At 39.4% G+C, this 25,199-nt stretch overlaps 1 protein-coding gene across 3 annotated transcripts in view; it reads left to right on the top strand.

The window, feature by feature from the left end:
- FMN1 (formin 1) overlaps nt 1-25,199 on the top strand; it is a 437,404-nt gene that overhangs the window by 168,862 nt on the left and 243,343 nt on the right. For all 3 annotated transcript variants that reach the window (XM_018054501.1, XM_018054499.1, XM_018054500.1), the window contains one exon: nt 4,665-4,726. In XM_018054501.1, coding sequence (XP_017909990.1) covers nt 4,665-4,726 — 62 coding nt within the window. The remainder of the gene's footprint in view (nt 1-4,664; nt 4,727-25,199) is intronic.

Raw genomic sequence — 25,199 nt, 5'->3', positions numbered from 1 at the left:
AAGACCATCCCCATGGAAAAGAAATGCAAAAAAGCAAAATGGCTCTCTGAGGAGGCCTCACAAATAGCTGTGAAAAGAAAAGAAGCGAAAAGCAAAAGGGAAAAGGAAAGATATAAGCATCTGAATGCAGAGTTCCAAAGAATAGCAAGGAGAGATCAGAAAGCCTTCCTCAGAGATCAATGCAAAGAAATAGAGGAAAACAACAGAATGGGAAAGACTAGAGATCTCTTCAAGAAAATTAAAGATGCCAAGGGAACATTTCATGCAAAGATGGGCTTGATAAAGGACAGAAATGGTATGGACCTAACAGAAGCAGAAGATATTAAGAAGAGGTGGCAAGAATACACAGAAGAACTGTACAAAAAAGATCTTCACGACCCAGATAATCAGGAAGGTTTGATCACTCACCTAGAGCCAGACATCCTGGAATGTGAAGTCAAGTGGGCCTTAGAAAGCATCACTACGAACAAAGCTAGTGGAGGTGATGGAATTCCAGTGGAGCTATTTCAAATCCTGAAAGGTGATGCTGTGAAAGTGCTGCACTCAATATGCCAGCAAATTTGGAAAACTCAGCAGTGGCCACAGGACTGGAAAAGGTCAGTTTTCATTCCAATCCCAAAGAAAGGCAATGCCAAAGAATGCTCAAACTACTACACAATTGCACTCATCTCACATGCTAGTAAAGGAATGCTCAAAATTCTCCAAGCCAGGCTTCAGCAATACGTGAACCGTGAACTTCCAGATGTTCAAGCTGGTTTTAGGAAAGGCAGAGGAAGCAGAGATCAAATTGCCAACATCTGCTGGATCATCAAAAAAGCAAGAGAGTTCCAGAAAAACATCTATTTCTGCTTTATTGACGATGCCAAAGCCTTTGACTGTGTGGATCACAAGAAACTGTGGAAAATTCTTCAAGAGATGGGAATACCATCTCCTGACCTGCCTCTTGAGAAACCTATATGCAGTTCAGGAAGCAACAGTTCGAACTGGACATGGAACAACAGACTGGTTCCAAATAGGAAAAGGAGTATGTCAAGGCTGTATATTGTCACCCTGCTCATTTAACTTCTATGCAGAGTACGTCATGAGAAACACTGGGCTGGAAGAAGCACAAGCTGGAATCAAGATTGCCGGGAGAAATATCAATAACCTCAAATATGCAGATGACACCACCCTTATGGCAGAAAGTGCAGAGGAACTAAAAAGCCTCTTGATGAAAGTGAAAGAGGAGAGTAAAAAAGTTGGCTTAAAGCTCAAGGTTCAGAAAACTAAGATCATGGCATCCAGTCCCATCACTTCATGGCAAATAGATGGGGAAACAGTGGAAACAGTGTCAGAATTTATTTTGGGGGGGCTCCGAAATCACTGCAGATGGTGACTGCAGCCATGACCAACCTAGATAGCATATTAAAAAGCAGAGATATTGCTTTGCCAACAAAGGTCCGTCTAGTCAAGGCTATGGTTTTTCCAGTGGTCATGTATGGGTGTGAGTGTTAGACTGTGAAGAAAGCTGAGTGCCGAAGTATTGATGCTTTTGAACTGTGGTGTTGGAGAAGACTCTTGAGAGTCCCTTGGACTGCAAGGAGATCCAACCAGTCCATCCTAAAGGAGATCAGTCCTGGGTGTTCATTGGAAGGACTGATGCTGAAGCTGAAACTCCAGTACTTTGGCCACCTCATGCGAACAGCTGACTCATTTGAAAAGACCCTGATGCTGGGAGGGATTGGGGTCAGGAGGAGAAGGGGACGACAGGGGGATGAGATGGCTGGATGGCATCACGGACTCGATGGACATGAGTTTGAGTGAACTCCGGGAGTTGGTGATGGACAGGGAGGCCTGGCGTGCTGTGATTCATGGGATTGCAAAGAGTGGGACACAACTGAGCAACTGAAGTGAACTGATCTTTACACTATGGAGTCATCCAAAACATGATTTGCTTACTTTCCATGTCTTTCTTTGTAATACATTTAAATACAGTGTTTCTATTTCCTCATATGAAGTCTTGCATTTTTCGGTTAGGTTCTTTTTAAGTACTTTGTATTTTTAGAGGTACTTGTAAATGTCAAGTTTTTTTCTTTAAACTGTTGGTGATATCAAGATTTTTGTATTCTGATTTTACATCCATCAATTCTACTAATCTCATGTATTAATTCTAATATTTTACCTGTAGAATCTTTTGGATTTTTAAAATATACAATCACAGTGAATAATGAGTTTATGTCTTCTTTTTATATGTGTGTGTGTGTGTGCACGTGTTTTTCTTTTTTTCTTGTCCTACTGCATCTGCTGGTACCCTTAGGAAAACAATGAATAGAAGTGGTAGTAACAAGTATTCCTGTGTTATGGTGACTCTCCTAGGGAAGCATTCAGAAGCTAAATATTTGTAAGTTTTAAAGAATTTTACTGTACTATAGAGTTAACTTTTTTCTTTTTCGTATAAGAATTCTGATTCTGAGTTTTAACCTGATGTGTAGATTCATGTAACCACCACCATAATCACGACTGAGAATAGTCACCCTCAAAATTCCTTTCTTTGCAGCTCCGTTGTAGTCACACATTCCCCTGTGTCTGACTTCTGGCCACTGCTGCTCTGATCTGTTCTTCATCTGTGTGGTTTTGCCTTTTTCAGAATGTTATATGAAATTAAACAGTTAACCTCTGAGGCTGACTTCCTTTACTCTGCATAAGAATATTTGTCTTTGTTGATGTATTGTTACTATTGTTGAGTAGTATTGAATTCTGTGGACATGCTGCAGTTTATGTATACATTAACCAGATGAATTATGCACGGTTTTTAGCTATGCACGTTTTTTGCTTCTTTGGATAATGGAGATCATGCACCTACATCATAGGGTTATTGTAGGGATGAAATGAATTAATCGCTATGAAATACTTAGGTAATTCCTGATGTATAGTACGTGCTCAATAAATACAATCTGTTATTACTGTCCACATTATTAGTAAAGATTTTGAAGTAGAAAAGAACTTGACAAATTCGGCGACTAGGAAGAGAGCCAACGTGCCTGGTGTGTAACGAGAGGGGAAGGTGGCGTGTAGAAGGTGTGTAGGAGCAGGGTCAGACCTTATGGGCTGCAGCCTGGAGTTTTTATTTTAGTCCAAATACAGTGGAAAGCGCAGGGATGAGACGTGATCTGGTTCATGACTTTAGTAGATCATTTAGGCTGTGATGAGGAGAATGAGTTACAGAGGTGGTGGGAGTGAAAGCAGGTTACCGTGGTAGTCCAGAGAAAAGACGGTGGTGGCTTAGACCATAGTGGTGCTTATGGGGCTGGTGAGAAGTGGTTTGACTAAAGGTAGAGTTTGGAGGTAGAGCCCACGGAACTTGCTGAGGGATTGTAGTTCAGTGGAAAACATTCTGCTTCAGAGTAGTGGTGTGGCTAGTGGCTAGTCTTAATTATCAACAGCAACACTGTTTTTTCTTATGGCTTTCCTGAAGATTTTCCTCATCCATTAAAAAAAATACATTGGAATATAGTTGATTTACAATGTTGTGTTAGTTTCTGCTGTACAGCGAAGTGAATCAGTTATGCATATGCCCATATATCGACTCTTTCTTAGATTCTTTTCCCTCGCCAGTCATTACAGAGTATTGAGAAGAGTCTCCTGTACTATACAATAGGTTCTTATTAGTTATCTATTTTACGTATAGTAGTGTGTCATCTACTTTTGAATTGAAACTTAAATTTTCTTGCCCGATTTCTGGAATCCACCTGAAGAAATAGCCTGCCTTTTCAAACACTTTTACATGACATCTGATTTCTTTCTTACTCATAATCACAGTCTCAAACACATTTGTAAAAAAATAAAGAATAAAAACGGAAACTTATGCCACAACAGTGTTTTCTCCGAGTGTTTTTCTTTGTGGTTCTCTACAGCCTGTGCGGTGCTGTGACCCCACATTCTAAGTCGTCCTGCTGGAAGGAAATTTGATTCACCAGTGGGATGGTAGTTTTAGTGGTTGGCAGGAGTTCCTGTGTACACTTGGGACTGACTGTTGGAATAAACATTGTTAGACTCAGACTAAAATTGGACCAGAAATTTATTTTCATCCTCCTTTCAACCTCAACTCACCCTCGAGTCTCTCATCCACATGACAAATGGTCTTGACTTTTTGAAGTGATCTTAAAGATTAAAGTCAGCCCTGGGTGCTGGCTTATTAGTCTTGCATTCAAATGGAGATTTTTCTTTTTTTTTTTTGGAAACAGTTAAAAATAGAGTTCTCTGATCTCACATGGAGACATTTTCTTTTATTTCCTGTGTGTCTCCTCTTAACATGACTATATTTGTTCCCTATGGGTCTTTAGCTTCCAACTCCTTCTTAAGACAAACACCTGATCAGTCTTTATCTGGAACACTCATTATGTCCTTTTTAAAAAAAAAAAAAAAAAAAACAACTCCATCCTATCTGCTTAATTTTGGACATCTCATATTTCAGGATTTGCTAAATCAGGGGGGAAATCTCCCTTCTATCTTGAGTTTCTAGTTGTGTTTTGCCCCAGTTTTTATCATCTTTTGCCAGGTTAATGTCCAACTATGGTATTTATTTACTCAGTTGACTGGTAGGAGGGCTTATGGAAACTTACTCATTAGAATTTTGTGCATAATTTTGTGCTTCTTTGTAATTGACTTCTTTTGTGATCTTACAGAATACCAAGCTGCTATTTTACACTTGAAGAGGGAGCACAAAGAAGAAATTGAAAACCTGCAGGTATATTTCTTTGATTCTACTGAACTTGTTATTTGAGACTGATGCTTGGTTTTCTCATGTGTTGAAGTAAACACTCTGCTTTTTTGACACCCAGACAGCATCTCCACTTTGTACCTGCCACCAAGTCTTCAATGCCATTTTTAGTAGAATTGATTTCCTATTAAAAAAAAAAAATACCACAAATGCATTTGGGGAAAGATTTGATTGGAGAAAATGATGGTTTTATTTGGAATGCAGGGAAGAAGATTGAGTATTTAGACTTTCATTGTAAATAAGAAAGCTCTGAAATATTGTTTCCTATGCACATTGCAAATTATTTTGTTGGGCGTCTTCCCAGCCTTGTGTTCATTTCTGTGTGTTGCTTAGACATGTCTGCAATGTGATGTCAGGCAGATTAAGGCAGTTAAGGAAGTGGTCCTAGTAGGAGAAAGAATTGTGCTGGATCAGCCATTCCATATCCCCAGAGAGCGCTTGGACGCTGCTAACTTGATCTCCTTTGTGAAGTCCAGGAAGTCTGAGGGATCGTTTCCTTTGTCCCACTAATTATCATTCCCTTATGTTTGGTATTTACTTGCTGGGCCTGTAACAGGAAGTTTCACAGTCATAATTTCACATAACTAAATATTGAATCAGGCACTGATTCCAGTTTACTGATAACTGGGGTTGACCCCATATCTCAGGAGAGAGAACATTAGTGAAATTGAAATCAGACTTGGTAATTGTATAGTGCTAGGTCATTACATGCTAATTCAGTGAGTTTGTGGATCAAATATTCTTTCCATTAGGTGATAGTATACTTTTTTAAATAACTGAGAAATAACTGAGATTGTATATTTGATTTTATATGAAACTACTGCAGGTAGCAAAAAGATCACTTAATAAGTCATGTGTGTGTGTTAGTCACTCAATCATGTCCGATTCTTTGCAACCCCATGGACTGTAGCCTGCCAGGCTCCCCATCTATGGAATTTCCCAGGCAAGAACACTGGAGTGGGGTTGCCATTTCCTACTCCAGGGGATCTTCCCAACCCAGGGATCAAACCTGAGTCTCCTGAATTGCAGACAGATTCTTTATGGTCTGAGCTACCAGGGCAGCCTTATGGGGTATGAATTCAGGCCACCCCTGAACAGCTTGGTTTAAATAGTCTGGGAGAGGGAATAAGTCCATTTCACAAAGAAACAAAAAAGTGGAAAAGTACCTCTGACTCCTAGGGGACGAAGATGGGGGAGAGAGGGGAGGGGGGCCCTTATCTCCTTTGTTGCAAAATGCTCTACAGAGACCTTGCTTTTCCCCTTTGTTCTGATGTGTAAAAGATCGCCAGCTGTCTCAGAGAAGCTGCAGTGGGAATTTATTAAAGAAGCAGATTGCTGAAGAGGGTGGTACAGAAGTGAGTCCGTGAGCAGAAGCATTCTATAACAACTCAGCCCTAAGAATTAACACAACCTTCCCCAAGTTATAGATCAGCCCTGGGAGTACTTTGACAGCTAATAATATTCACAGGGACCTCAGGTACTTGCAATCTTGGGGCTCTTCCTTTGTGCCAGGCATTTTTCTAGGCATGTTACATATATTATTTCATGTCTTTTCATCTCCCTCCACAAAAAAGTCTCATGATCTTACATCTCAAGGTAGGAGAAGTTTTGAGAAGGGGAAGGATGAATAAGTGGAAAGGAAAAAAAGTATATTGTAATCGTGATCTCCATTTAAAATAAAGGTTAGACCCAGGTATGCTTGACAATAGTAAACATTAAAAAATGTTCCTAGTTATACTTTAAGCTTTCTTTAAGTATATCTGAAATAATTATCTGTTCTTTTAATATGTCCCATTTTTTTTCAATTTATTTTTTATTGAAGGAAATTGCTTTACAATATTGTGTTGGTTTCTGCCATACATCAACATGAATCAGCCATAGGTATACACATTTCCCCTCCCTTGTGAACCTCCCTCCCCATCCCGCCCAGCTAGGTTGTCACAGAGCCCTAGTTTGAGTTCCCTGAGTCATACAGCAAATTCCCTCTGGCTGTCTCTTTTATACATGATAGTGTATATGGAAACTGGCAACTCTTACTCCTCATCTGACCTAGAGACGTGTCTTGTTGGCAAATAGAACATTTTAAAGATTGAGTTAGAAATAGTTTAAAGTAGGGAGAGATTTCTAGCTGCGTCTACAAAAACAGTTGGAAAAACTGGTAATGGTGCACTTATTTTCCTGTCTGACTTGAACCTGCTGGGGTTGAGGAACAGACAGTGCTTCCACTAGGACAGATGGTTTCTAGTTTGCCTCTGTCCCCGTTCTGGGCCATTTCCCCTGCCTGGTTCCTTTCACCCCGGGTAGATGGAGAAAATAACTACATGTTTAGCAGCATAGACCAAGTCAGAAAAGATGCAAGTTCATAAATCTATAACCCCATTTGGCTGTACTTGTGGGCACTTGCTGAACATCATCCCCACCTGTTTTATTCCTCTAAGTGACAAAGTCACGTCTGTTGTCACGGGACTGGTGGAAGACAATTGGTGAGCAGCTCTTTTGTTGCTCATTTCTTTATGTGGATTTCAACTGGCAGCCTTCACGGCCTCTTCGATTTTCTTTCTCTGCTTACAGGTCACAGAGAAGTCAGATTTGTTTCAGGACCTCTTCAAAACACCTTTCTAGAGTAAGAAAGAGTCTGTGCTTAAGTACATAGGGAAAGTGATTCATTCTGTCACCATATGTAAGAATTGATATGTGTCATATTTAGTTTTTTGAGATGTTTTCATAGACTTAAAAAAAAAAAATGGCCTGACTCAGCAAGTGGAGAGCCTAATGTCAGCTTGCTATTCTGTTTTTGACTGTAAATTCGTAGGAAGTCATTTAATTGTTAAATTCCCCCACCTACAAAATAGAATCCTTTTTGATTGGAAGTTGGAACTTTTAGCCCAGAGTCTCAAGGCTTATAAAAGTGGGGAGTTTTTATCTCAGCCATGCTCTGTCTCCCACATTTGTGGAAGGCTATGATCTAGAAGGGGCTTGGTCCTGGGACTGGCTTTTTAAAATGTGTAGCAACTCAGATACATATCCTTCCTGTAATTCAAAAACAGAACGTTATTGATGACTTGAATGAATTCATTTCCAAATTGCATCAATTTATATATACCTTTTACCCAAAGCCCTGGACTGACTTTTCTACTCAAATCTCCAGTAGGAGAGTTGTGGCAGGTCCAGCATTTTCCATGGCTTAGCTATCTCATTTATACTAAAACCAGCAAAATTCTTAAATTTTGTTCAAATATACCCTTCACTTAGCAAACTTTGCCCTAAGAGTTATTTAATCACTTAATGATATTCAGCATCATCTAGTTCATTTTTCAGTTCTGAATAAGTCTGTGTTACTGATTTTATTTTTGAAAGAGTGGCACCTTTACAGATATTTATTTGAGAAAATTTTGCCTGTGGTAGCCATTGTACAACAAGTTCATGATTTATGTAGAAACATAGTTCACACCTGCCCTTTCAAGGCGTGTGATAAAGCTAATTCTCCCATGGTGTAAATAAAGATTTTTTGCTTTGAAGTTGTCTAGGAACACGGTTTGAAAATCACCATCACAGCTCTTGTACAAAATCTTATATAGTTGGTTTTTGTCTTATTGTAGTCAGAGAACCAGCTGTGATGATATTTAATGCATGATGAGAGTATGAAAGAATTCAGGTTTTTGAGTTAGGATTCAGTTCAGCTCCTTGCACTGTGCCATTAGGAAAGTAATCAACTTCTCTGGCATTTGGTTTTCTCAGTTTCAGCATTTGTTCAATAATAATCATATTGATGCCCAAATAACAAGTATTGGAGAAGATGTGGAGAAAATAGAACCCTCCTACACTGTTGGTAGGAATGTGAACTGGTGCAGCTACTATGGAGAACAATGTGGAGGTTTCTCAAAAAACTACAATAGAGCTATTATATGAGATAGCAGTTTCACTCCTGGGTGTATACCTGAAAAAAACAAAAACACTTAATTTGAAAGCTATATGCACCTCAATGTTCATAGCAGCATTATTCACAATTACCAAGATATGGATGAACCCTAACTGTTCATCAACAGGTGAATGGATATATATCTAAATAAGCTACAAGGATATATAGTACCATGCCAGGAACATAGCCAATACTTTACAATAACTCTAGATGGAATATAACTTTTAAAAATTGTGAACCACTGTGTTGTACACCTATAACAGAATATTGTGCATCAACTGTAGCTCAGTTTTAAAAAATGTAGTCATTTTGATGATGTCTCCATTCTAGGATTGTTCAATATGACATATACCCGATTATGAACACATGTTCAATAAATACCATTTCTCATTCATTTCGCTCTGCTCAAGTCTCCTTGTAATTAGGCAGCTTGAGTTTAGAGCAGTCCTCAGGTCCTTTTGATTGAGGACTTCTTTGGGACTTTGACATTCTTTCCATGGTCTTCCAGCTGTCCACTAGCCTCTGTGCTCTATATCAGGGGGTCTAAACAGGCTTTCCCAGAGGTCATTATGCTGAACAGTGAGCCTCCAAAATGCTCCTTGACAAAAATATTTCATGGTCTAATAAGTTTGAGAAATATCTTGTTCCCCTGTTAGAGCATTACCGTGAATAGAGAGGAGCAGAGGGAGGGAGGGAAGAAGGGAGGGCTCTATAGCTTGTTTCTCATAATTCTTTTCTTCTTCCTAGTAACGTTTCTGAATACTGCTCTGTGTTGATCTGTATAATCTTCTCTCAGTGTACAATCTACCTTCTTGGTCTTGAGTTCTTTGAGTGATGTTATTACCCTTTTTGTGCCACCAAGATCCTGCTTATTAATCTGATTGTAGGTACCTGGGGGGAGCAGTTTTTTTCTCTGTTTGTGAAAGTACCTAGTAAAGTTCTTGGCACATAGATGATGCACAAATATTTTTTTAAAATAACCTGTGATTGAAAAACAAGTAGTTTACTGAAAAAAAAAAAAAAAAGAAGTAGTGACTAAAATGTAATCAAATCCCCCCTGTATGCCAACCTTTGTTCTATGCATTTGGTACTAGTATTAGAAAGACTAAATGTAGAAATATAAACAAAGATTTGTCCCCATTTTCAGATTTTACAACCTGAGGCTTTCAGAGTCTGTGAATTGTCAGAAATCCTATATTAGTATGTGTGTGTGTGTGCTGGGTCTCTCAGTCGTGTCCAGTTCTTTGTAACCCAGTGGACTGTAGCCCCACTAGGCTCCTCTGTCCATGGGATTATCCCAGCAGGAATACTGGAGTAGGTTGCCAGGGAACCTGAATTTGAATCCATCTAGATCTGTCTGACTTTGAAGCCAATGTTTTTCTATTAATCAATGCAACATTAATGGAAAGACCATTGGATCTAGAAATACAAGGTCTGGAGTGTGGTCTCACTTTGGGGACAATGAACTGTATAACCTTCAGACAATTTTTTTGAATCATTTTTCTAATTTACAAAATGAAGAACCAGGCCGTATATTAATAGCAGCTTTGGATTTTATCACTGGTCCAACCACACTTTAAAAGATAAATTCAATTTGTCCACCACATTGTCCTTTCAGCCCTCAGTTCAGTTCAGTTCAGTCGCTCAGTCATGTTCGACTCTTTGCGACCCCATGAATCGCAGCACGCCTTAGGGTTACCTAACTCAGCATCTGTAAACCCTATGTTTTATACCTCTCCTTATTTTCCTCCTCCTTCTGGAGGTTCCCCTTTCTAACCAGGGGGGTCTCTTCTCAGCTCTCCTTGCTTCCTTGGGACACTGTCTTCTGTCCTCCCAGTGCTGATTAGGATGCCTGACTCAGTGAGGGAGCACAGCTCTCAGAATGGCAAATGCAGCTTCCATAGGAGGGCCAGCTCTGCTTTCTGACGGGAGGGAAGCATAAAGATGGGTAGGACTTCTTTGGCTCTCTACTTCCTCAATTTTGTAAGTGGAGTGGGGGGAAAAATGCATGCCCCATATCTGGCTTTTGAGGAGCTTGGATAATGTAAAAATCCTGTTTTTGACCAGCACTTTCAGCAGTGCAGAAGTAAGTGCCTTAGAAATGACACGTTGTTTTATCAGTTTGTAACTAATGTTCTTTGAGTTGTGAGATAGAAGAAGACTAGCCAACAGTCACATTTCTTTACGGGAACCTTTTCCATTTACCCCATTCATCACAGCCACGGTCCTCACTGAGGGGAAGCTTGACTGAAAACTGGCCTCTAGCAGGCCCCTGCTCATTGTGCAATGCAGACGCATTTCTAACATGGTAACTCTTACTGTGAAATGATCCAGGGATGGGTGCCAAACTGGAAATTAACTTACGTTGTACCTGTGGGCCCCCAGAGAACTAAATGGTCTGTTGACCTCCACTAAGAGAAACTTGTAGACGTCCTTACTTTCCTCTCTCTAACCCACCCCACTGGTCCATTTCTAATAGTAAACACATTGCAGTTGAAACAAAATTGAGCACAAACTACACTTGAGCTGATACAGCTAAGTTTACAAAGACATGCACGTCCTGATCCTAGCCCATTTGTTATGTTCTTTACTATCAACATAACACATTTAAATCTGTTAATTCCTGGCGAATACTTTGAGGGAAGGGAAATAATTTGTAGATTGATAAACAAAACTTTTGCAAATATTAAATATTTCATTAAACCCTTATGGCATTCCCCTAAGTGCTGATATTTCATTACTGAGATGCCAGGAAAGATGAAAGAGTGTTGGGAAATATCTTAATTTATTGTTTCATTGTGTGCATATAGTATAATGTTAGGAGTTTAGTGGATTTGCTGGTTTGCCCCTGGTGATGTGCCTTGTAGACTCCCTGGCTACATAGAAGCACGCAAGTAACTTTGGGACTGAACTTCGATGAAAAACAAAAAGTGATTAATTCCTTGGCTGACTTAGCTCAGGAGCCCTTTGTCTCAGCCTTCAAGATGCTGTCTCGCCCCATATAATTCCACTATTTTTTCAAGTTGCATTTGCTGATAGAGGGAAGCTGGTTGGAGAATGAAGACTGTGTGCTTTACTTGAATTCGTATCATTGTTTGCCTCCTTCAGGCACCATCGGCTCCAAACATCCCCACTGTGTCTTTTTTTTTTTTTTTTTAATTGAAGCATAGTAGATTTGCAGTGTTGTATACAACCTCTGCTGCACAGCAGAGTAGTATTTTAAAATATTGTTTTCCTTCAGGGTTTATCCCAGAAGATTGTATATAGTTCCCTGTGCTATACAGTATGACCTTGTTATTTATCCATTCTAAATGTAATTGTTTGCATCTACCAACCCCAAATTCCCAGTCCATCCCTCTTCTCACCACCCCTCCTTGGCAACCACAAGTCTGATCTGTGTCTGTGCATCTGTTTCTGTTTTGTAGATAAGTTCGTGTGTGCCATATTTTAGATTCCACATATAAGTAATATCATATGGTGATAACGTATGGTATTTGTCTCTTTTTTCTGACTTATTTCACTTAGTATGATAATCTCAAGTTGTATCCATGCTGCTGCAAATGGCGTTATTTCATTCTCTTTTAATGGCTGAGTAGTATTCCATTGTATGTATGTACGACATCTTTTTTCTCCATTCATCTGTCAGTGGACATCTGGGTTGTTTCCAAGTTTTGGCTATTGTAAATAGTGCTGCTGTGAATCCCTTTGAGTCTTAAACTCTGAACTTGAGTCACTCACGTGAGCCAAGATGATGATTCTTTTTTATAGTTTTTGATGGAAGGGGACAAGCAGATGCTGAAATGGTGACTTTTTGAATGTTAAGCCTTTGCTTTTTAAAAAACTTTAAAATTTGAAGTATAGTTGATTTACAGCGTTGTGTTAGTTTATAGTGTACAGCAACATGATTCAGTTATTGACCTTTGCTCTTTTGACTTTTCATGAAATATGAGAAAGTGAATGAAGTATGTTAGACCCCATGGGGAGTGCCTCCTTCTCCCTTGATATGTCTTACTTTGCTCAGTAATGCTGTGAGTTTGTTAGTCCTTGGGTGAATAATGGGTTCTGTAGCAGTAAAGTAGGGAGAAGGCAATGGCACCCCACTCCAATACTCTTGCCTGGAAAATCCTATGGATGGAGGAGCCTGGTAAGCTGCAGTCTGCAGGGTCTCTAAGAATCAGACACAACTGAGCGACTTCACTTACACTTTTCACTTTCATGCATTGGAGAAGGAAATGGCAACCCACTCCAGTGTTCTTGCCTGGAGAACCCCAGGGACGGGGGAGCCTGGTGGGCTGCCGTCTATGGGGTTGCACAGAGTCGGACACGACTGAAGTGACCTAGCAGCAGCAGCAGTAGCAGCAATAAAGTAAGAGTATAGAACTAGGTAGTCTAGGTTTTCTTCTGAATTCTTTCTGGCCTGGGGAGAGTGGACCCATGTGTCTGCCTCAACTCAATCCAAAAGTCTTTGAGATACCCTGGTTCCACATTACCTGAAGCAGTGCTGAACGGCGAGTCAAAATATAGAAAGTTACTGAGTGATCTGACTGGATGTTGCTAGAAATTGCTTCATGATTCATGGTATTTCAGGTTTATGTTATTTTGGAGATAGCATTGGGAGGCCAAAGAGTTCTTAACTTTATGGCGCTGCCAAATACAATCCAAAGAAGTTTGTTTGATCATAATAATGCCATTTAAAAAAATCATCCTTCAGTCAATTTAAATGAACACCTGTGGTCTAATTTCCACAATGCTTCCCCCACTTCGCTGTCATCTTGTTGATGTTAGTTGCCTGATCCTGTAGACATCCATGTTGGTGACTCCTGATACTGAGCTGGGAGAAGCTGAGTAAGAATGTCCTCATCCTCTTTCTCCGTGGCCTCATGAATAACAAGCAAACATCCCTTTTGCTTTTATAACTTCGTGGACTTTTATATTTCTTTTCTCTTCCCTCCTTTCCTTTCTTTCTTTCTCTTGTCCTTCTCCGAAAGTGTTAATGATGGAATAGAGAGGGCAGCCGTGTTGGAAAGGTGAGCAAAAGATAGTTCTTAGGGCAGAAAATTGAGTATCATTGGTGTTCCATTACATTTTTAGGAATGTTCTACTACATTTTTGCTTTATTTTTCAAAATTTAAATGCTGAGTACCCTTTGCTTTCTGACTTTAATTGGAGATGATTATGATCATCATTATTAAATATGAAGTACAAACTTCCAGGCATTCTGCTTGATGCTTTATTTGTATACATGATATCTAATCAGTTGAGGCTCAGAAGTTAAGTGCTGTCCTGAGTTTTCATAACTGGCTAGTATAATGGCAGGGTCTCCTAACCAGGCCTGTCTGGTTTCTAAATATACTTTGTTTCTGCTGTCAATTTATCAGCTGCTTTGATGCACTTTCTCTAGTACAATAGTTTTCTAACTCTTCAGTTTCCCTCTTCCCTTCATCCTGTGACAAACATCTCTGCAGATAATCCCTTTTTATTGTTCTATACAAGCTCTTTATTGGGTAAGAAAGATGGAGACATTTCTATGATGTTTATAAACAAAAAATAGCAACAGAGTTCTCTTATCTCACAGGTTTCAGAAATGACAAGCCGTTCTTCCTACCTAAGTATAGAAGAAAATAGCACGTTGAAGATTGCCCTTTCTAACCTCATTTCTCATAGCACGTCCTGAATCCAGCTTGAGGAAGAGCCTCTAGTATTTATCACCATAATCTTGATAGTTGTCTATATTCATCTTAGAGATTTGACACCTGAGTCTCAGACAAATTAATTCCTGAGACCATTGAGAAAATACAGCGGCAGAACTTTTCTGCTTCTTGCCAGCTACTCAATTCATTGATTTCTACAGTTTGAACATAGGAGTTCCTCAGCTGTTTTCAGACTTTGCCTTCCCCAGTGGAGTCCCAGCATTACCGATTCAATTAAGCAAATGGGAGATGTGACTGTGCTCTGTGCTGTCATCTGTTTGTAGGATGGGCTCACGTGTGATAGGTGGCGGTTTAACCTCTTCTAACAAGCCCAGCCTTGTGTGGGCTTTGGAATCCAGAGTGTGAATTTATGACGTCTGTGTGTTTATGCATTTTGACCATTTCACTGCCACTGATTCTCATGAGGGTTAATAATAATCATAGCTGCTATTTAATGACCATTTACTATGTTCCACTCTTTTTGTATGAAGATTAAATGAGTTACTATATCAGCCTTACGAAGTGACACTCAACATCTACACTGAACCTCTGGAAGTTCTTCCACGTTGAACGTCCTTTCCTAGAAAGGATTTGTGACTTGACCTTGTTGCTGGACTGACCTTTGCCTTTGATCTCTCCTTGGGTAAAATATCAGTCCTTAAGAGCAGTGTACCTTAGCAGCAGAAATTGCTGAAGAACTAACCCACATAATGACTGTAAGTAACCATTCTCTGGATGAAATGTAACGCAATTCTAGGCAGAAGAACTGAGTAGAAACAACAGAGTGGCTGTGCAGTCTCCCTCGGGTTGAATCCTACATGTGTTCAGTCGCTCAGTCATGTCCAACTCTTGGCGACCCCATGGACTGCAGCACGCCAGGCTCCCTTGACCATCACCAACTCCCAGAGCTTACTCAGACTCATGTCCATTGAGTCAGTGATGCCATCCAACCATCTCATCCTCTGTCGCCTCCTTCTCCTCCTGCCTTCAATCTTTCCCAGCATCAGGGTGTTTTCCAAGGAGTCAGTTTTTGTCATCAGGTGGCTAAAGTATTGGAGCTTCAGCATCGGTCCTTCCAATGAATATTCAGGACTAGCTTTCCTTTAGGATGGACTGGTTGGATGTCCTTGCAGTCCAAGGGACTCTCAAGAGTCTTCCCCAACACCACAGTTCAAAAGTGTCAAAGACCTGTGTGTGTGGTCTTGAACAAATTATCTAAACCTTTCTGAGCTTCAGTTTCTCATCAGAAACTGTGATCATGGTGGCACTGTAACTTGGTTCATAGGATGCTGATGGCAACTGTAGTGACAGATAAATGTGGGACGGGAGGTGAAATGGCATTGGTAGATGACCGATAGATAAATATTAGTTCTGAGGATCAGCATATTTACTTCACTTTAAGTCAGTGGCTGTTGATGTGTATTTTTTGGCAGTGAAGTTTTTTTTTTTTTTTTAATATAAACCATGTACCTATATAATGGAAAAATATTCTGTAATTAATGTCATAATGTTCCCAAGAGCATCGCTTTTAACATTTTTGTTATATAAGTGTGATGCTCTTATTTCCATTACTGCCTGTTAAGGAAAATATTGCTGCTGCCATGATTTAAGAAAAAAATCTGATGTGGGAAAACATCCCAGGACTTAGGGCTCCTTAAGTTTGTACTGTGAGATACTGCATTTCAAAATTTTTTATTGCCAAAAAATGAGAAACTTCTTGAAATACAACTTTATATACATAGCTGTGGTTTTTATACTTTTTAATAATACTCAATACTCATTGAGCACCTTTCAAATATGAAATATGCCAGAAATAAAACATTTAATAACAGTAGCAGCTAACGTGTATTGCGTATTACTATATGCCAGATACTCCAGTTAGCATATACCCTGGATTATTTAATACTTGCATGGATTCTGTTCTCAGATGATTTACTGTTTGGTTAGAAAATAGAATTTATACCATAAAGGCTAGATAACAGGCCGTTTAAACTAAGTCCCTAATATTACCCAGATACTGATGAATGGAAAGATTCTGTGAGTGTTTGCATTTTAAATTATCTTCTTTTAATGGAGCTTGCAAATTTCAGATCTTAGATCTTAACTAAGAGAATGCTCAAGTTTCAGATGTTCTGATTGTCTTAAATGTGTTTAAATTTAGATGAAATATTTTTAAATGTTTTAGAGATTGTTTTTGACTGTCTCTAGAAGCTGCTGTGGGTGTCTCTGTAATACAGTTCTGCTTATATTCTGTTAACAGTCTGTGTGACATGACCCCTATCTGTTTAAAATATATATAATACACATAATTTAAAGTGTTAATTGAGAAAGCTGTTTCGTAGATTTGTGGATTTGTGTGATTGGTAACCTGTGTACACTGTACAGTTATTTTAGAAGTCATTCCCCAGTTTTACCACTGGAGGTCAGCTTGACCCTTTTTCTCTTAATAAAGCTCCAAGTTTTTTGTTGATTATTGAAAGAGCTTTCCAGTTTAGAGCTTTGCCTTAAATACATGAATAACAATATAACTCTTAGTTTATTCACAGAACAGCTTACACAGATATGTATGTATAGTTCTGTACTCATAGGCATATACTCATAGGTATGTATAGTTCTATACTGTACATAAATGTTTAATGTAATTATAGAAGCAGTATGTCATGTGTTTATGTCCATAAATATACATGCATATTCCATATGTCGAAAGACAAAAAGCCACCAGAAAACAATGCCTTTTGAAATGGATCATCCATGCTTCCTCTAATAATGGACTCAGCAAAAAGAAATTAGAGTCCTGCCACTTGTTCATTCACTATATGTAAGTAAGTGGCTATGAGGTGTCAGGCACTGTACTAGGTGCTGGAGGAACCAGAACAGACATGGTCCCTACTTTCTTGTAGGGAAGCATATAGTCAAGTTAGAGACAGATGTTGATAAAATAATTAGTTGATATAATATGATGGATGCTGTTAGGAAAAATACAGTAAGGGGTGCTACAGATAGGCTATAATTTAGATTTGAGGGGTCAGGGAAATATACTTTAAGGAAGTGGCATTTAAGCAGAGATCCGAAGGGTGAAGAGGAGTGTGGTTGGTTTGAGGACTGTGGGGAGGTTGGTGTGACCACAGGGCAGTGAGTGACAAATAGCAGAGACTTTGGGGGTGAAGCTCTGGCGTAGGATTTTTCAAACTTCTTAAGCTGCATCCTGGAATAAGAAATGAGTTTTATATGAAAATCCAGATTACATGTTTGTGTGTGATTGTATGTGTGTGAAATAGGAGTTCTATTAAACAGAAATTATTTCATGTGATGTATTTTGGTATATTCAGTACTCTTGTTTTAAACATGCTGGTGATAAAGCATAAATCGACTTGTTATCCCACTCGCGATCACAGACCACAGTTTGAAAACTCTAGCTGTGAAGGAGAGCAAGAGGCCGGATTCTGGAGGGGCCTTGGCCTTGTTGGTCTCTTTAAAGTTTTCCAGTGTCATCCTCAGGACAGTGGGAACCTACTAAGTTTGAGCAGAGAAGTGTGTGATGTGAATAGGTTTGTGTTCTCAAAAGACACCCCCCGGCTGCTGTTTCAGCAGATCAATAGTAGTGGGGCCAGAATGGAAGTGGACGGGATAGTTGCGAAGCATGGCCATCTTGTAGGTAGGAGGTGACACTGACTTTGATGAAGGCAGGGGCATGGGTGGGAGAAATCACACTCTGACAAAAAGCATTGACTTTCTCCCAATGCTGATTGATTGTTGCTTCTGCTGAAACAGGAACTACTAAAGCTGCCACTGTTGCTTCTCTGTTTTGTACAGCTTGATTTTCTTTTCCTTGGCTACCTAGACCACTATTTGAATGTAATGTGCTGTTCTTAGTCACTCAGTCGTGTCTGATTGTTTGTGACCCTATGGATTGTAGCCCACCAGACTCCTCTGTTCATGGGGATTCTCCAGGCAAGAATACTGGAGTGGGTTGCCATGCCCTCCTCCAGGGGATCTTCCCAACCCAGGGATCAATCCAAGGTCTCCCACATTGCAGGCAGATTCTTTCCCATCTGAGCCACCAGGGAAGCCCCAAAATACCAGAGTGGGTAGCCTGTCCCTTCTCCAGGTGATCTTCCTGACGCAGGAATCAAACCGGGGTCTCCTGCATTGCAGGAGGATTCTTTACCAGCTGAACTACCAGGGAAGCCCCATTTGACATAATAAGTACACAATAAATATTTTCTCAATGAACTAATAGAGTGGGAGAAAGGTGCTGACACTCTATTACCCTTTTGAGCATGACATGAGAAAGCTCTTTCTCAGTATCTATATACTCTTCTCTCATCAAAACTCAATATATACATATAACCAGGACAATCACTTTTCTCAACAAGTCAGTGACAATTACCTATATAGTCTTTGGAAGCTGCTGTGGATTATCTATATAATGTTCTATTTATTAATACTGCATATAGCATGACCCCTATCTGCTGCAAATAGCCATAATACACATATTTAAAGTTTTCTCACATAATAGAGAAAACATAGAACAAAGTGTTTTGTTTTTTCTTTTCCAAATTTGGATGGCGCTTATAAGTTGAATCGTAGGAAATTGTTGATACTTGGTCACTTTTGACTCCAAAACAGCAGCTTTATATGGCTTAATCTGGTGTATTAGCATCAGAAGTCATGGGGGTGAGCGTGTGCTGAAGTGACATTCCTCTGGATGGGCTGTAGGCTGAGTTGCTCCCTGGGGTCAGCAGGGACTGTGAGACTACACTGAAAATGTCCTAAGGCATTGCCTAAAGGATCTGTTGTTGTTAGTTCCCAAAGGGTAGTGATCTGTGTGTTCCATGGCAGTTGTTTAAAGTGAGACCCATTGTTGAGAAGTGTCATGACTCTAGTGCTCCTGTCACTTCCAGAATAATCTTGGTGAGCAATTTCCCAGCCTTCAAGCAATCCATGAAAAAAAATTTCTGACAGCTGTTTATCCAACTTAAATTAGTATTTCCTGGTCTAGTGAACAGGCTAAAGGTATCATGATTCTTCCTAAGTGAGCCCAAACTGATGTTTTACTCCCTAAAAAAATGAATAAAGCTGCCCCACCATTGATCATGTTGGCCTCCATAATGCAGGTCTTTGAAGAGTTATTTGTATTTTGGCTCCCTCATAGACCTTTCACAGTAAAACGTTCACTTCTAAAATTAGAAGTTACAAGAATATTATATTGTGGTACAGACACGTTCAAAGGCAAATGATTAGAAGATTAGGAAGGGAAGTGAGTTAAACATCTTAAGTTTAGTTATTGCATGTCTTTTTCTTAAACAAATGTTTTGTTGACTGTTTCCTTTACCTCTTCCACAGATAACCAGGTATTTTTTTTTTTTAGGTAAATGAAATTTTAAAACCAAGATATGATCTGTCACTCATTAATAAATAATCTGGAGGTCCTTTTGATTTTTTAAAAAATTCATTTTCAATTAGTCCTGCTGGAAATTTATGGATACTAAAATCTGATCATATTTTTCCTATTTTATACTTGTAATTCTCAACCACATCATATTCTAACCCTCTTAGGTAATGAAAATCTGTAATCGTTTTCATGCAGAAAAGGGTTTTTTGTTTTGACATTTTCAGCACATAAAATGACATTCATTCCAATGTTCATTTATTCATATTAACAGAATCATTTTTTTTCCTGTGAAATTCCCATCCTAGAGTACTGTCTCAATTGTGAGGCTTGATTATTGCCAAAACAAATGGAAACTCCTTTGCTTTTGCTATAAAATAATGGTGGATGGGCCTAAAACTGAGGAGGGGAGAAAACAAGATTGCATTACAAATCTGGCAACATCAGCCACACTAGTAAAATCAAATCCAATGTTGTTTTATGACTGAATTTATGTGAGTGCCCAGGATCAAAGGGCTCGAATCCCACTGGACCACAAGGTCCATAGTTCATGGCAAAAACTCATCAAAAAGAGCATTTTAGTCGTTTAAGCTTTTCATTTTAATCAGCCACAGTCATAAAAGAGCCTTTAGGTGTCCAAAAACATTTTGCAAGATCAAGAGGTTGTTTTCTCGCTCGTAGAAGCAGCTTTCTTATTGGATCCATATAATGCCTGTGGCCTGAGCGTGTCAAAGGGCCACCGCCTCCACATTGTTTGCCCTTGTGGGATGGTTTCTTTTGGTTCTTCTAACTGTGTATTATGTGACAATAAATTACGGTGTCTGACGGAAGGACCATAAAATTTTCACACAATCTATCAAGCTATTTCAGCCATTTAAAATTTGGCCTCTGACAGCAAGCCAGGTACTTTGTAATGTTTAGACAAAAACAGAGTCTCCTGCCGGCATCTTGACAAGTGTGTAGAGACAGCTCTGCACAAGAGAAAGAACACAAGGCTTGAGAGTCAGACCCAGTCTTTAAGTCTTAGCCCGGATATATTGTAGGGTCATGGCTTTGGACAGTCCGTAAAGTGGGGATGCTACCTTCACCATGGTGTTGCTCTGCTTATATAGGGGAACGGTTGTGGAGCTGATCTCCTCTGGTAAGAACAGACGTGCAGTGGGCATCGATCATGTGGGGAACCAGTTTGAGCAGCCTTGCATTGTCAACAGGAGACCTGAATAGATAAAGGGAAGAGCCTGGCTGGAGAGCAGCAAAGGGATGAGAAAATGTTCCTGAGAATGTGACAGAAGGTGAAATCAGGGACCCAACAGGCTAAATTAGCTCTAGGGGTAAAGGGGGAACTTTTTTCTCTCTCAGAATCTCATTTATTTTAAAATTGATTGGAGTATAGTTGCTTTGCAGCATTGTGTTTCTGCTGGACAGCAGAGTGGCTCAGCCATATATATAGCACTATAGTGGCGGGAGGGGCACTTCTTTTAAGACAAGAGGAAAATAGAGATTGAATGCCTTTGTCTCCAGACTATTAATGCCTCTATTTCTTTGCCTTTTTTTCCCTTTTTCTTTTTAAATTTCGGCCACTGTACCTAGGAAAAGAAACTGAGACCCCTGATATTTTTTCATGCAGCCCCACCTCCCACCTTCTGTGTTATTCTCTACCATCTTTTCTGCACTTTCTCTCCTTCATTGTCCCATTTTTGGCAGGTGCCTTCCCCCATTTGTAATAATATACTCAGCTCTCCTCTACTTTAAAATCTCTTCACTGACTCCTACATCTTGGAGTTTCGATCTGTCCCTCCCGATGGCACAGTTCTCAAACACTGGTTACAAGTCTCAGGTTCTCTGCCACGTGTCTTCTGCTGCCCTTACTGAAGAAGCTGAGACCACGGAGAAGTGATCATGGTCCTGGTCGCCTCTGGGTCTCCATTGGCCTTGATTTTAGTGTGTCAGTGCTGAAATCCTCAATCTCTTCCCAAAACATCTAAGACACTGAATTCTCATTTTTTCCTCTTCCTCTGAATGTGTTTTCTTCATCTTCTTTGCTGCTGTCTTAGCCTTGTCTCTGCATCAGTCCTAAATGTGATCCTGCAAAAGGTGGCCTTGAGTTTCCTGGCTTCCTGTATGCTGTCTTTAGAGATTTCATTAAGCTGCAAGTTTATATCTATGTAAAGGCTTTTCAGACCTATTATTCAGATTCAAGTGTTTACTCTAGTTCTAGCTCCAGGAAAGTTCTAGTCTTTGCTGGAAATCCTAGACTGGGAAATGTCTTTAGTATAATTTTTCAAAGTCTTAGCATCAAAAATGTCAATAATCCCAGGGTTGAAAGGACTCATCTCCTTGTCTGCTTCTGACCTCCCCCTACACAATATATTCAGTAAACACAACACAGAACAGTCTTTTCTTAGCTGTCCTATTTAAGGTTCCACTGTTCTTAAAGTCCAGACTAGAAATCTTGGGTGCATCTTTGCAGCTCCTGCATCCTCAGTTTCTGCATCCAATTGATTGCCAAATGATGCTGATTTTTATCTCAATGATCCCTTGACACCATGCCGCCCTTGTCCTGATTCATCTTATCTTTCCTATATTCAGGCCGTATTATGAATTGCTTAGAGATTGTTGTTTCTCTCTTGTTGTTCAGTTAAGTCGTGTCTGACTCTTTCGACCCCATGGACTGCAACACACCAGGCTTCCCTCTCCTTCACCATCTCTCAGCGTATGCTTAAACTCATATCCATTGTGTCAATGATGCCATCCAACCACCTCATCCTCTGTCACCCCTTCTCCTCCTGCCCTCAATCTCTCCCAGCTTCATGGTCTTTTCCAATGAGTCATTTCTTCACATCAGGTGGCCAAAGTATTGGAGCTTCAGGATCAGTTCTTCCAGTGAATATCCAGGACTGATTTCCATTTGGATTGACTGGTTTGATCTTACAGTCCAAGGGACTTGCAAGAGTCTTCTCCAGCACCACAATTTGAAAGCATCAATTTTCTTTCATACATACCTTTAATGGCTTACTATTGCTAATTAAGTTGAGTTTAAGCCCTTGGCATGGTATTTAAGACTTTCTGAAGTCAGATTCAGTCTTACAACTTTAGTTAGCTTGCTCTTCTACTCTTTCCTAATACTTTCCCATCACTCTGCCTTTTTCTTTCACTTTGATTGGTTACAAGCTGCTCCACTACCTTGTCAATCCTTTGTGGCCCAGCAAGAGTTCTTGTTATACATGAAACTTTTGTGTCTCTTGACTTCCAAAGGTTCCCTCTTTTGAAACCTGTGGCTCTTTATCTCAGACTTAGGCAATTGGCAGACTCTGCTATTATAATCATGAAAGCATAGGTTCTAGCCCCTTCCCTCCAACCCCCAGTGCCAAAGCCCATGATAGAGAAAAACCTTCAATGAACAGCAAACAGTTGAATCTCCCATCACAGTGACACATACATCAATGCATATATTAACCACTGGTTGATTTTCTTTTTCTTTCTCTGTAGTGGAAACTGTGTTTAAACCAAAGTGATTTTACAGGCAATATTTTTCAGATTCAAAGACACAGGAGAACTCTAGTAGGAAAACTATGTTCCCACAAGGATTCTTAAAGATAGTTTCAAAAGTTTATGACTTTCTACTGGAAGAATGGTGTTTATTTCTCATCGTCTTAAATGAACATTTAGCAGACTTTGTATGTCTAGACAGGTTATGGTGATTGATCATTTGTAACAGTTTAAGTGAAAGCAAAATGGACTCATTTGAATTTTTGGTAATTCTTAAACCCCTTTCCTTTTATAGATGAGTCTGAAAGCCTGAAAGAACTGATCTTTGAATCAAGCTTAATGCTTTTCAGCCTTTTCTTCCATAATGCCCTTAAGGGAAAAACATGCTCCCAACAGGACAAGGTTCCTTATACCAAAGAAGCTGATCACCCATTGAGACTCACCTTCTAGGTAATACTTACTAGCAGTAATAGAGCCCAAGCCCATGAAGGCAGCTGATAGATGCACCTTGACTGGAAGTCAGGTATTTTCCCAATCCAGTGGTCCATCACTTAATCCATACACAGAGCGCTCTGCTAAAGGCAGAGCAAGTGTTAATTGAAATTTGCGATAGGCCCTATAAACATCATATATTCCACAATGGTGTGCGGTATCAAGCATATGCTCTGAGATTTAACAGAGTTTGTTCAAAACCAAAATCTTTAGGCACATGAGCAAAATTAAACGCAATTCTTTCAGAAATGTACAAATCAATTAGAGGTAAATAAGGCCACCTCTTCCAAATATTTTCATTCAATTTCAACTTTTTAAGTTGTTTGCTTTTTAAGTTCAGAAGGTTGTCTAATGCTTTTTTCTCCTGTCTTCATTCCTTATCTCTGCAAGGGTAAGAGTTGCATTCAGGATTTATAAATAGGAGCTTGAGAGAGAATTTTATTATTTTTGAATGAGATAGTCTAGTTTTGTGAGATACGGATCATTGTGTTCAGATGGACTCTGTTCTATTATAACTTAAACTCAAACGTTGGACTCCTACAGCATCACTCATTCTTTGCTCAGTAGCAACCTAATTACCAAAATAATAATAATGATGATGATGATAATGATAATAATAAAGGTTGAAACATAGAGGCTACCAGCTGTCAGAAATACCTCTTGGAGTAATTTTACATTTTTTACTCTAAAACCTGCAACCATGCCCCACCCGTACCAAAGGATTTTTAAAAAACACCATAACTGTGAATGGCAGTTTTAAGTGTTACTAGAGGATTTTGTATGGCTAACTGCCCACCTCCGCCCCCCAGCCCAGCTTTTAAAACCGTTCACACCCAGAAGTAAAGTTAAATATTTCCTCCTTTATGAGACCCCAGTTTTTTAGTACTGGTCTGTTAACTGTTTTCCTTATAGGTACATTGTGTTTGGATTTAATTCTACATTTTTAATCTTACCTGTGCTGTTTTGATAGCAAAATCTGAAAAACATATGAGAGGAAAAAAATGTAAAAAAGAAAATGATTCAAAAGAAAATAGGCATTTGCTTTTACATTTGGCAACTACAGTTGAGGTCAGAGTATGTTTAACAAAGTAAATTTGGACCGAGAAAAATGATCTTTGCGTCAATCTCTATAAAAATCAAAATTCCTTCCTTTCAAACACCTCAACCATTCTAATCCATTTCATATGTGTATTAATTTTATGTTCAAGGACATGCAATCACAAAGCCTTTCATTCCTCTGAAGTGCAGTGAAGGAAAGGTGATGGTCCAACACTGAGACTCCTAGTAATCTAAATATTTAGAATGTAAGTATTTTGTAATTATTTAGAATGGATGACTGGTATAGATACTTGAGCCGTTCATTTCTTCACGAAGGGTGCATGGCACAAAATTGGCATGTGTAAGCTCTTGTAGCAGACAGATTCCATGAGACAGCAGCATGTTCATGAAATACTGCAG

This window comes from Capra hircus, chromosome 10, assembly GCF_001704415.2.
Source record: "Capra hircus breed San Clemente chromosome 10, ASM170441v1, whole genome shotgun sequence".
Classification (NCBI taxonomy): Eukaryota; Metazoa; Chordata; class Mammalia; order Artiodactyla; family Bovidae; genus Capra; species Capra hircus.
This window is presented reverse-complemented; position numbering and strand designations above follow the sequence as displayed.